Genomic DNA, 13,907 nt, shown 5'->3' with positions numbered 1-13,907 from the left:
TATTGATCTCAGAGAATCAGATTTGATTTCTATTATTTTCCTGTTTTCATTTCATTGATTTCTGCTTATTTTGAATTTAATTTTTTAATAGACTTTATTTTTTAGAGCATTTTTAGGTTCATAGCAAAACTGAGCAAGGTACAGAGATTTCCATATGTCATTTCTCCCCCTACTTTTTTTTTTTTTTTTTTTTTTTTTTTTGCGGTACACGGGCCTTTCACTGTTGTGGCCTCTCCTGTTGCGGAGCACAGGCTCCAGACGCGCAGGCTCAGTGGCCATGGCTCACGGGCCCAGCTGCTCCGCAGCATGTGGGATCTTCCCGGACCGGGGCACGAACCCGTGTTCCCTGCATCGGCAGGTGGACTCTTAACCACTGCGCCACCAGGGAAGCCCTCCCCCTCGTTTCTTAAGGTAGAAGTACAAAGATCGTTAATTTGAGGCCTTTCTACTTTTCCAATACAGGCATTTAGTACTATAAATTTCTCAGTAAGTACTGCTTTTGCAAAGGCCTGCAGAAGAAGATCCTTTCTTTCCTGTCATTCACACAAAGCCTTTCCAGTATTGTCACTTTTGTCTGCTAAAATAAGAATTGTAAAGCAGCATCTGCAGGGATAAAGGAGAAAGTTTAAACTCACAACAGTTCCTTTTCATATGCATTTTGCATGCTTGTACTAAGTAAGGAAGGAAGATAGTGCATATTTTGACTCAGGAAAATATCTTTTTTTTTTTCTCTCTGCGGTACGCGGGCCTCCCACCGTTGTGGCCTCTCCTGTCGCGGAGCACAACCTCCGGACACGCAGGCTCAGCGGCCATGGCTCACGGGCCCAGCTGCTCCGCGGCATGTGGGATCCTCCCTGACCGGGGCACGAACCCGTGTCCCCCGCATTGGCAGGCGGACTCTCAACCACTGCACCACCAGGGAAACCCAGGAAAATACCTTTTTGACAAAGCTATCTTGTTGAATACTTACTGCAGTTATTTCTTTACTTTGTTTCACTGAAAGGCCTATCCAGTTAATCCTCTCCAGTTAATCCTCTCCAGTTAATGTAAATAATGGAAAAGAAATAATAATGAAAGGAAAACTAGTTTTATCCAAATCATTTGAAGGAGTACCTCTTTGCCTCAAAGCCTCACATTTCTACAGTTGTGAATAAAGACTAAGGTGGTACCCCAAGTCACCCTTACGTTTAAATTTGTTTCTGAATATAAAGTATATTGTAATAAATCATATCTTTGTATTTCAGCCATTATGCAGAAACCTGCATTAACCTAATTTTGGATAATCTTTTAGAACCAGTATAAACCAACATTAGGAATGCACAGCAATAATACTTAACCTCTATTAAACATATTACCCTGTGAGGTAGTGTGTTAGATACTTTACATGGATTATCTCATTTGATGATACACTAACACCCCCCCCCTCCCGTGAGGTTTATTTTTAGTCCCATTTTACAGATAAGAAAACAAAGATTTAGAAAGTAACTAGTCTAAGGTCCTACAACTGACTGGTAGAATTGGAGCTCTAACCCAGCCTTCGTTGATCTTAAGTATGTTATACACCTTTCTTCTATATTCATATACTTTATAAGAGGCCCTATTTTACTGTAAATATCACATGTTAACTTGAATAAGCAACCCATTAGAAGTTACTTCTGTGAATTACTCAAGTACTCTTAACAGAAAAGGGTTGTTTTATTATTAATTCAAAAGAGGACAATTATTTTTGATGAAATTCTTGATCCTCCACAGAGACAATATATTTGAAATATACATCTGGCCTGGAACTCGGGAACACTGTGTAATTTCGTTTCCTGACTTAAAGCTCTGATGCCTCCACTGATTGTTGTGACAGGCACGTGATCTCACCTCTTGGAATGCTTTTTTTTTTTTTTTATTTAAGTACCAGCCCTTGAACAATAAGTAAGATAATATAGCTCACTCTGATACTTACTGGAGGATGTAAAACCCTGGAGTTAAACTTTTTCCTTAATGGAAAAAAAAAATACCTCTATATATTTAAAGATTTCAAATTGTTGTTTGAATTTAATAACTTCATTGTTTGAAAAACTGATGCATTATCTTTATAGTGACCCTTAACATTAAAAAGAAAAGACTGAGTAATGGATTTCATTCAGAATTTGAGTATATCTCATATGTACATAGGTAACTTATAATAGCTAATCATATTTCTATTAATATTAGCTATAATATCTTAAGTGCTCTACATGGATCATTTAGTTTAACCCTCACCACAACTCCATTAGATGTAGGTATTGTTATCGTCATTATGTTTAGTCATGTGATTATTTGATTAAAATCTGCCTCCCACACTGGATGGTAAGCTCCGTGCAGTCAGCAGCCATTTCTGATTTTGCTCACTATTGTCCGCTGTGTGCACAGAGCCGGCCATACAATAGCGCTTAAATGCTGAATGAATGAAATGAATTCTTAATAGCTAATACTCATTACCTTGTGATGATGTCTGCCTCCATCAAAGTAGTGATGCTTTCTCTGAAGTATTAAAATACATGTCATATGATCTGTGTAAAATCTAAGTATTTGAACTCATCAGTCTTTGGTGGCCACATCTTGACATCGTGCTGATTGAACTCCTTAGAAATAGAGCACAATAATAGATTTCATTACATTTAGCATTTTTTTATTGTTTTCAGCTTGACTAATCATGATTTGAATTGCTGTCATGCTGTGTGCTATTTGTACAGAATTTAAAGTTCTTGGTTACTTATTTCACGTTGCAAGAAATGTAATTCTTTCATGAAACCCTTGCAGCTTTAAGAAAGTAAAAATAGCAGGTGCCTCAGTTCCCTTCTTCAGTCTACCATCCTTATGAATATTGTTTTCATTTGGCTTCTTTTATAAGGGAGAAGACGTCAACCGGACACTAGAAGGTGGAAGGAAGCCTCTTCATTATGCAGCAGATTGTGGGCAGCTTGAAATCCTGGAATTTCTGCTGCTGAAAGGAGCAGATATTAATGTATGTAAAGAACACTGTCATTCTAGAAAAAAATTCTTGTATGCTTTTGGGTAATTGTTTTCTGTAGATTTATAAAATAGTTACTGGTGGAAACCTCATATGAAGTAAGAATATAGTCTGAAATTATACCAAATTTCTGTAACTTAGAAATACATAGTTGTGATTTTTTTAAAATGCAGAACAAGTTGATTTTTTTTTAACTGATAAAACTGGGGGGTAGATGTTTCCTTTTCAAGTTCTAAAGCAATGTGAGCGTTAGCACTATCTGTAGGTGGCAAATAGCTATCACCCAATGGAGCATAGGGCTCTGCAGTCATGAGAAATCTAAACTGGATTTTTGGACAAAAGTCAGACAGCAGTCATCTCTTGACTCTTGCCTTTTGTAGCTGTTGCATTTCAGAGTTTTAGAAAAATGTTTAAGTAACCATGACAGCAAGTGAGATGAACTTTTCACATCTCAGGGGATACCATGTCACGTGGCCCAATTGTGGCAATCTTTTACCTCTTCATTGGCTATGTTCCACCCCTCTCGAGATTCCCTTCCTGCACCACATTGGCACGTCTACAGTAATGCGGAGTTGAGGCTCAGAGAGGTTAAGTAATTAGTCATGCAGTAAGTGGCAGAGCCCAGATTTGAGATGGGGTCAAAGCCCTGCTCCATCTGTTTCACTAGGCTGACTCCCAAGGAGAAACTGCGTGTGGGCTTGGGCCTCTAGCAGCTCCTAAGAGGCTAAAAATGGGTAAACACCGATTTTGAAATATTTATGGGCATTCCCTAATTAGATCTAGAAGGAAGGAATAAATGAAAAATGGATGAGGTGATCTATATCTTTATTATTTCATAGGCTCCAGATAAACATCATATTACACCTCTTCTGTCTGCCGTCTATGAAGGTCATGTTTCCTGTGTGAAATTGCTTCTGTCAAAGGTGAGGTCAATTGCTGATTTTTATTGCTTTTTCCATTACTATGTAACTGTTTAAGCTAAGTATTTGGTTGTTAATTTACTTAAATTTTGTGTGGCATCAGGGACAGAAAAACTAGAGGTAATATCCAAAATTGAGGCCTAGAGCAATGTTGCTCAAAACAGCTGGTCCACAAGCTGTTTGTTACCAGTTCATGGTGGGTAAAGAGGTTGGGCTAGAAAATAAGTCAACACAGTCTCTCCTTCATCAAGAATATCTTGCTATTTAAAAAACGTTAGCCAAACTAGGCATTGTAGTTAATAATCAGTAATATAGAAAATGTTGTCCCATGCTAGTAACAGTTTGCAGACTGGTACCATATTCACATACCACGCTTTGAGTAACGCTGGTTTGAAATTTGTATAAACTTCATTTTCTGTAGTACGTACTGAGCAAGATTATTAGAGGCAGATTGCTGTAAGGGCTCTCCAAGTCAGCTGGTTTCTTGATGTGATTGAGATCATGGTAAATTTGTAGTTTTCCAGTGTTTTACCTTTGCTATTACAAGCTCTTAGATGAAGTTCAATGTCCAGCCTCAGAAATTAACCAGTCAGTTGCAGCCATTCTAGGTGTATAAGATGGGACCTGCAAATCTTGGAAGACAAGAAATCTTCATAAAATAAGGCACCAGTATCAATCCCAAGGTTATCATTTATGGCCATAATCTGGAAAGTGCTGTTCATAACATTTCATTTGGAATTTTAAAAATAAGCCCTGCTAAAAGAAGAATTAGAAATTAAATGAGTAAATGTATATGAAGCATTTTGCCACAGTATCTGACACATAATAAGTACTCAATAAATAGTAGCTCTTATTACCTCTACGACTAAAGAGGATTTTATGCTTCATAGATTGAACTTCAGTAAGATTTGGAGAACATTGAGAAAGTAGCACATTTGTCTCAACACTTCACTTTTCAAAGATACTGTCTGAAAGCAGTTAATTCAGGTCCTCTAAAACTAGGGGGTTTACCCATACCTTCATGTTAAACACAACTACCGGATTCCTTTAAATGTGTGGTGGTGGTGGTTTTTGAAAAACCACCAGGGGAGGGGTTGGGAGGTTTTGGCATATGGCGACAGGAGTTTTTCCATATTATACACCGTACTGATATGAAAAGCCAAAATAAAGGGGGATATTATTCTTTGCCACTGTAATGGATCCAGGATCTGTGGTAGGATGTACTCACAAAGATTTCCAGCCACTGTCTTTCTCCTTACTGTCTATTCCTCCACAACACCCATGAAAAGATTAAAAAGTACCTTTGAAAACTACTGGATAATTTCATCCCTGGGGGAATATTTTTGCATATTATGTTAAAAACTCGTTGTCGAAGGCTACAGATATAAATTTACATTTCATGAAAGATTTTTATAATTTCAGTATTTTGTTGGTTAGGACCCTGTATTGCAAGTAACTAAACCCGGCTCACACAGGCTTAAGCATTAAAGAGATCGTGTTGACTCACATAGGTCCACAGTCGAGGCACAGCTTGTCCATGGGCATAAGTCACGTGACCAGCATCTGACTTCTCTTTTGGATATTTCTCAGCTCTTCCTCAGTGTTGACTTAATTCCCTTGGCCTCAATCTATCTGCTAAGTGTAGAGCAAAAGAAACAGTTAATACTGTATTATTGATATATTTGAAAGTTGCTAATAGGGTAGATCTTTAAAGTTCTCATCAAAGGAAAACAATTTTTAAACTATGTGAAGTGATATTAATTAAACTTATTGTGGTAATCATTTCACAGTATATAAACATATCAAATCATTATGTTGTATACCTTAAACTAATAGTATTATATGTCAGCTATATCAATTACAAATTAATAAATTCATAAGTCAGAATTAAAACAAACAAGAAATGAATGGTTCCTTCCTTCCCCTTCTTTCTCCCTCTTTCCCTGACCTTTTCTATCTAGCCAAGGGTTTTCTTCTCTGAAAATAAAAAACTCCATGGGATCCTTTTTAGCTTAGGGCTCTGGTCATTTACTAAATGAAATGCCCCTAAGCAAGCTCCTCCCTCCTAGCCAGATCTCAAACTGTAGGTCAGAGCTGTATTTCTTTCTGATAAGCTTCTCTTTCCTCCTAGGACAAACAGAACAAGATGTAATTATTCTTATGATAGAGCCAAAACCGTTGTTCCATATTTCTTATTCCCAAAACATGATGCTCTAGGTGACCGAGACCTTGTGGCTATAAGATAGAATCTTCTACATAAAATAAGTTCATGAAAAGCTGGCTTGATTTGAATGTACATTAGGCCCCTGATATGTTATCCCAGAAGGGTCTTTATAAATATGTGCTGTGTTGCTGAATTACTGGTTATAAGTTGAGTTTCCTGACTTTTAAGTAGTTTTTTAATTTTACTTGTGCCCATAATATTCTTTCATTTGTGTCTGATCCTTAATTTTTATAGCTAAACAAGTGACATTCAGAGATGGCTGTATTGATGGCAGACCATTTGTAACCATGTAGAGCTGTTATTGATTTTAGATGAAAGGTTTTTTTTTTTACCTTTTTGAAAGCAACATAAAATTTAGTTCTTTTTTCAAAATTAATTACTTCAATTTTATTTTTGCATAAGCTCCTTTAATGTGTACCCTATAGTTCTGTTAACCAAATTTTTGAGGGGGGAAACTGTGCTCTTTAAAAAATCCTTAATTGCTAAAATAAGGCTATTCCAGTGCACTTTTTTAAAGTGCAGTCAATGTTTGTATTATGAAATCTGGTTTATTCTGTCTTTTATCAAAAGTAGAATCTTTATCAATTACTATTGTATGTAGTTTAGAAGTTTTCCACATTCATTGAATCTCTAATGTACAACTGATGCGTGAACAGCAAAGGTTTGTATTGAACCAGTCCACTTACACACAGATTTTATTCAGTAGTAAATGCTGCATATACTGCACGATGCATGGTTGGTTGAATCCACAAATGTGGAGGAACTGCAGATATGAAAGGCCGACTGTAAGTTACAAGTGGATTTTCAACTACAGAGAGGGTCAGCGCCCTTAACCTCCCCCCACCATGCTGTTCAAGGGTCGACTACATTATTCCACTGGTATATCGTTAGCATAGGAAAAAAGCCAAAACAATAAATTTTAAAACTCAATATGATCACAACTAATAGAGAAACACAAAAATTACAGAAAACAAAAGAATGGTAGAATGTATAAAATCAAACTCTATGCTATATGCTGTATTACTTACTGGACTTTTTAAAAAAACTTTAATGCGATGGAAGATGAAGTTTATGACACAAGTAAAAATTTAAAACATTTAATTCTTTATTGTCCATATAGCAAAAGAGGAAAGTAACATCTGTGGGAAATCTAATATAATCTTTGTTTATATAATCTCCAAATACATAAGTATAATCATCTCCATTTTATGGATGAGGTGACCATCTGTCCTGAGGAGGTTAAATAACTACCTGAAGTCTAATAGAATATAATGAAATCAAGATTTGCTCCAAGTTATATGACTCAAAAACCCATGTTCTTTCTACTACTTGAGAGTGGCTTTCAGACTTACTGTCAGGGATAGCTATGAGAAATGATTATGTATATTTCCACAGGTAAAAGATATTTGGCCTGATTTTTAATTGATACATTCATGAATGAAAAAAATGTAGCGATCAACACTTGTGGGACTTCCACTTGAAGCCTGAGGTCTGAGCACATGCCATGGTATCTCCTTTTTGCCCTCTGATGACAGAAAAGATGTTTTTAAAATGAATGAATCAACATCTGTTTTAGACCATAAGACAGCAGGGTTCATTAGACAAGAAATTATAATGAAGCCTTGAGAGACAGAAGGCAGGTAGGATGGAGTTGAAGAAGAAAACATTCCCAAACACGAGCATGAGAGGACTGTTGTGAAAGGTAGGAGTTGATCCAAGGCAGCTTGAAGCCCAGAAGTGGTCAGTACCCTTGAGGAACAGATGAGTGAAGAGTTGGATGTGCTTTCAGGAAGAAACAAATGAGACCCAGAGGTGAAGACTGAAGGAGGTATGCAAGAAGTCAGTATGTGAATAAATCTAAACAAATATTGAAATACAAAACAAACATGAACATTTAAAATAAGCTAAAACAAGGCTCCCCTGGTGGTGCAGTGGTTAAGAATCCGCCTGCCAATGCAAGGGACACGGGTTCGAGCCCTGGTCTGGGAGGATCCCACATGCCACAGAGCAACTAAGCCCGCGAGCCACAACTACTGAAGCCCATGCTCTGCAACAAGAGAAACCACCACAATGAGAAGCCCTTGCACTGCAACAAAGAGTAGCACCCACTCGCCGCAACTAGAGAAAAGCCCACGCGCAGCAATGAAGACCCAATGCAGCCAATAAATAGATTGATTAATTAATTAAGCTAAAACTATAGAACTGTTAAATAATAACAAGAAGCAAGGGAAATGAACAAAACTCCTGGTATTCTCACCAAATCCAGAGTACATGAGAAACATTAGTAAAACTGGTGAAAGGAAACTGATGAAGCAGGTAAAAAATGCAGGCTCGAGAAGCATCCTGGGTAATTGAGTGGTCCCAGGGAGTAAGAAGCCCAAGTGAGAGTATGAAACAGAAGAAGTGGCAGCTGCACAGCAGTCATTAAAAAGGCCAAGCCTAACAGACTTCAGCCTGATGTTATGAAAGCAAAAACAGACGGTGTAAGCACCTGTCATTTTGAATCATAATTATCTCACGGTTGAATAAGGTTCCTCCTTCTTTGCCCTAAAAAAATCTTAACAGGAAATTTTTGGAATAAAAGAGATATTTAAAAGATGTATAAAAATATTACTGAACTGATCTTCCTGATTAGAATCTCAGATACCTGAATAATAGCAGCGTTGCATGAACACATTATTTAGAAGAGAGTTAATCTTGAAGTGGTACTCTTGAACTATAATGTTATAATCAATGGATGTTCATAAGTCCAAAATTCATTTATTTTTCAGTTACATATAATTTGAAATCATCTAGTTTCTGTGTAGTTAAAGAAACAGTTCTCTAAGAGAAATAATAGTTTACCTGTAGCATTAATACACTATCATGTTAGACATTTCCTTTAACAGTACAGTATATAGTATTTAATATATACCAAATTTCTATAATATTTATACTTATTAAAATTCTTTATAATCTATGTAATCCCTTTGATAATAAAGGATTTTAAGAAGTATCCTTATTTTCTAAGGAAAACTGTTTCTAAATAATCCACTAAAGGATATTGTGGGGAAAGGGGAAATACTTAACATCTTTAAAAGATAATACAAGTTAACCTTTAAGTTCGCTATCATTTAGAATTCAGACACGTAAGCTTTCAGTCATTTACTCTAGTGTGGTTTATACTCTGTCCTTTATATACTGTATATTAAAAATGACCAGTCAACCTCCTATTAAAACAAGAATTCTTTTAAACAAATAAATAGAAAAATTACCCCAGCATGAGAGAATCACAGATCTCATGAACTGAAAATTTAATGAAAGTTTTTAAAACATTATAATTACTGTTTTATTCTTAGATTACAGAAACAAACTGACAGTATACTTGTTATTATAAACCCATTTGTTGTTAGTGATAATACGAAGCTATATCTGAGAGAGAAAAGTCCAAAAGAAACTTTGCTTTTTTGTTTTCCATCATTTCTCGGCTTTATACTGTGTCAAAGAATTTACCTCCTTAGCTCAGTGCTTTGTGACAGCCTGGAGGGGTGGGATAGGGAGGGTGGGAGGGAGGGAGACGCAAGAGGGAAGACATATGGGAACATATGTTTATGTATGACTGATTCACTTTGTTATAAAGCAGAAACTAACACACCATTGTAAAGCAATTATACCCCAATAAAGATGTTAAAAAAAAAAAAGAATTTACCTCCTTAGGATATCTGCTGTAACCTTACAACGGAAATATGTAACCACTGATGCTTGTGCAACTCTGATGTTAGTGAGGCACAGCTGTTTCAGACCACTCTGTATATTCACTGTGTGGGACAAATGAGTGAGAAACAAAGGTTTACTCAACAACCTTCCTTTTATAAAAAGAAAGTCAAAATGATTAACGTCTTATGTACAATTGCTGTAGAGAAGAAAAAGTACTAAAAATCAGTCTGTTAAGAAAATATAGAAAACCACCTTATCTGATAACATTGATGATTTTGCCCCATGTATTTTCCATGCTGTATTTTAAAAAATCAAGCGGCCAGTTAATAATAAAATTTGAATACCCCTCTCAAATACCAGCATTGTCAAATCCTCAAGAAGGATCTACGGTACAGATTTTGCTGCTTGAATTGAGAATCAAGTGCGTAAGATATAAGGACTTAGAAGTCAACCCTTTCAGCCTAAATAAGTAGGTGTGCTGGTAGGTAGAAACATTTTTTTACTCAAATTGCTCACTGTTCCACTCCCAGTAAAATCTAAACAGTTTCACACATTCTCAAGCACACATTTTATGATTACTTGGAATCCCCAGAGTTCTCCATATAACATGGGCAGGTTTGGTTTCAAAAAAATTTTAGGACAGATGACCTGCAAAGAACTGAGCAATGCCTTTCTGAATTGCCTTAGTTTAAGAAACTGTGTTAGAGAAGGACTAGCAGAATTGATACAGCTAGAAAACTTACCCCCCTAAATAACTGAAGAATATGCTGTTTTGATATATCTCACAAATCTCATCCACAAGTATGCCCATTGTAAGCTCATTGTTTTTTTACCTATTTAGCTCTTTTAGACTGGAGTGCATCATTATTTTAGATAGTTTCTGTTAGTGACATAAACTGTGTGTTGTGACATCACACACCCCCAAGTTTGGTTCTGAGTTCTCCTTCCTAATACCTTTGGGGCTTTGAATAAATTCCTTATCATCTCAGTCTAAGCATCCTCTTCTGCAACATGGGGCCAGTACTCATCACATAGAGTTGATGAGCAGGTAAATTAGCTCATAGTTAAAATAGTACTTATACATAGGAAATGTCATTTAAGTGCTTTACATGTATTAATTCAGTTAATCATCACAGTAATCCTATGAAGTAGGTACGATTTTTATCCCCCATTTTACCATTGGGGAAACTGAGGCCCAGGGCATTAGGAAGCTTTCCCAGGATCACACAGCTCGATAGGAGGAGAGTTAGGATTCAAACCCCATCACTTTGGCTCCAGAGCTTGTGTCTGTAACCACTACATTACACTGCCTCTCAGTGTAGCCAAGTAGTTAGAAGAGACACTGTATGCAAGTCATTGACGGCAATACTGAGCTCATCATAAATTCTCAGTAAATACTAAGACCAGTTAGGATTGATGCAGATGACTTTGATGTATTTCTCAGAAAAGGGAAGACTTGCTGCAAGAATGAGGGTTCCCTGAAAAGCAAGCTTTATGAAAATGACTGTTTCAAATATAAACAAACTTTTCATCCAAAACTTACAGTGTACCACATCATAGGTAATATATTGGCTCACTATCTGAATGTCTTTGGAGAGAAGTAATTTGAAGGCTCATTTATACTTTCTCCCATCCCTTGTATTTCCATGATGAATTTCTCTCTGAAACCTTGAAATGATCTTTCTGTTTTTGCTAGATATGACTACAGTGGAGATGTTAAAAATCATATTTTCACAAGGGGTAACATAAGAACAAATCTAAGACCATTATATATGCAACTGAAAATGAACTGTACTCACTGTCTCCAAAGGAGAAATAAAATGAAGAGAAATGTAGAATACATGTCATTCCCTGTTGCATGGTTAGCATGTTGTTTAGAGAGGCAGAGGGGGTGCAGATGAGGAGCATGGCATTGAAGTTAGGAAAGCAAGATTTAACACCTGGTCCTATGGTTTCATATCCAATGAAGCACAGTTAACAGATAATAAAGGACTATGACAAGTGCTGTAAGGGAAGTAGGGTTCAACTGTAACAAAAACTCCTACTACAGAGATTTAAACAAGAAAGTGGCTCTTCTTTTTTGTGGCTGAATAATATTCCATTGTATAATTAGTTCTTATTTTTAAGAGAGATTAAGAGAATTTTTGATCTAGGAGTTACTGCCGAAATCATGTTAGGTTTACCATTTTATTTGCAGAAAGTAGCACAGAAAGGTTAAGGTACTTGCCTAAAGTTACACAGCTAATTTGTGGTAAAATTGGGTGGCCAGGTTCAGTATGTCCTTGAACCACACCACCTGCTTTTTCTTATCTTGAAGTGTAGTTGATGTACAATATTATATAAGTTACAGGTATACAATATAGTGATTCACAATTTTTTTAAATTGAAGTATAGTTGATTTACAATATTGTGTTAGTTTCAGGTGTACAGCAAAGTGATCTGGTTATACATATATATGTGTGTGTATATCTATATACTTTTAGAAATTCTTTTCCCTTACAAGATATTGAATATAGTTCCCTGTTCTATACATACATCCTTGTTATTTATCTATTTTATATATGGTAGGTGCATCTGTTAATCCCATACTCCCAATTTATCCCTCCTCACCCTTCCCCTTTGGTAACCATAAGTTTGTTTTCTAAGTCTGTGAGTCTGTTTCTGCTTTGTAAATAAGTTCATTTGTACTGTTTTTTAGATTCCACATAAAAGTGAAACCATAAATTTGTCTTTGACTTCACTTAGTATGATAATCTCTAGGTGACAACATGGATGGACCTTGAAGGCATTACGCTAAATGAAATACGTCAGAGAAAAATACTGTATGATCTCACTTATATATGGAATCTACAACAAAAACGAAACAAACTCAGATACAGAGAACAGATTAGATTGATGGTTGCTAGAGGCAGGTGGCTGGGTGGAGGGTGTGTGGGGTCAAAAGGTTAGAGGCCTAGAATTATCAGGTAAGTCAGTCCTGGGGATGCAACAATGGCACGGTAGCTATCCTTAGTACTGTATTATATACCTGAAAGCTGTGAAGACAGTAAGGCTTAAAAGCTCTCATCAGAAGGAAAAAAAAATCGTAACTCTACAGTGATGGATGTTAACTAACCTTATTGTGGTGAATTTTGCAATATATACATACATCATATCGTCATGTTGTACAACTAAAACTAATATAATGGTCTATGTCAATTATATCTCAACTTAGAAAAAAAACAAGTGGCTCTTAATGAAATGCCTGAAGGTAAGCAGTCCAGGGCTGAGTAGCTGGCTCCACTTGTCCTCAGTACCCCACACTCTCTTCTCCCCTGTCTTCCCCACTCCTTACGGTTGCAAGATGACTGCTGAACCTCCAGGCATTGTGTCTGTTTGGGGCAGGGAGAAGGGAAACAGTTAAGGACACTCTCCTCCCTGAGGCTTTATTGGAAAAGGAAAGCTATCCACGAGATGCCAGCTTTGTGCCAGATGGCCACCTGTAGCTTTAAGGGAGTCTGGGGATTCAGTGCCTTTTCAGCCTCTATAGGAGAGGAAAGCACAGAAAAAAGGGGTTTGCGCTAGACTTTGGATGAGCCAAGCTGTAGTACTGGGTTGGCCAAAAAGTTCATTTGGTTAATGAATCCATTCAGTAAAGTTCTTGGTGAAAATGAAAAATGTGTCTTTTATTTTTACTTAAAACCGAACAAACTTTTTGACCAACCCAGTATACACCTTGAAGTATGATCAGCAACGTGCCAGGGGGCATACAGGAAGAGAGGGAGCCAGCTGTCCTGGAAACTCCAGAAGGGCTTCACGGAAACAATTGAATAAGAGTTAATCAAGTGGTTAAAGGGAGAGCACAAAGAATTGCTTTGTTCCTTTACATTTTAAGAGTCCTTGTTGGGACATTTAATATCAGATATATTTATTCAGGCATTCCTTTTGTACTTGATTCTAACCCACTTTCTTTCCAAAAGTGAGTTGAATATACCAAACCATGGTTGCTAAATTTTTATTGCTGAGATAGTGGTTATATTCCAAGGTTGTGAAACAGTATCTAGCAACATAATACAGAAATGTC

At 36.7% G+C, this 13,907-nt stretch overlaps 1 protein-coding gene across 1 annotated transcript in view; it reads left to right on the top strand.

Moving 5' to 3' along the window:
- The window catches only part of MTPN (myotrophin), a 61,330-nt gene that overhangs the window by 34,123 nt on the left and 13,300 nt on the right, over window positions 1-13,907 (top strand). Inside the window, exons 2-3 of the mRNA XM_060020963.1 lie at window positions 2,885-2,998; window positions 3,844-3,927. Of these exons, the coding sequence (XP_059876946.1) occupies window positions 2,885-2,998; window positions 3,844-3,927 (198 nt within the window). The remainder of the gene's footprint in view (window positions 1-2,884; window positions 2,999-3,843; window positions 3,928-13,907) is intronic.

This window comes from Delphinus delphis, chromosome 9 (genome assembly GCF_949987515.2).
Source record: "Delphinus delphis chromosome 9, mDelDel1.2, whole genome shotgun sequence".
Taxonomy (NCBI): Eukaryota; Metazoa; Chordata; class Mammalia; order Artiodactyla; family Delphinidae; genus Delphinus; species Delphinus delphis.
The sequence above is the reverse complement of the archived record's forward strand: the minus strand, read 5'-3'. Positions and strand labels throughout refer to the sequence as shown.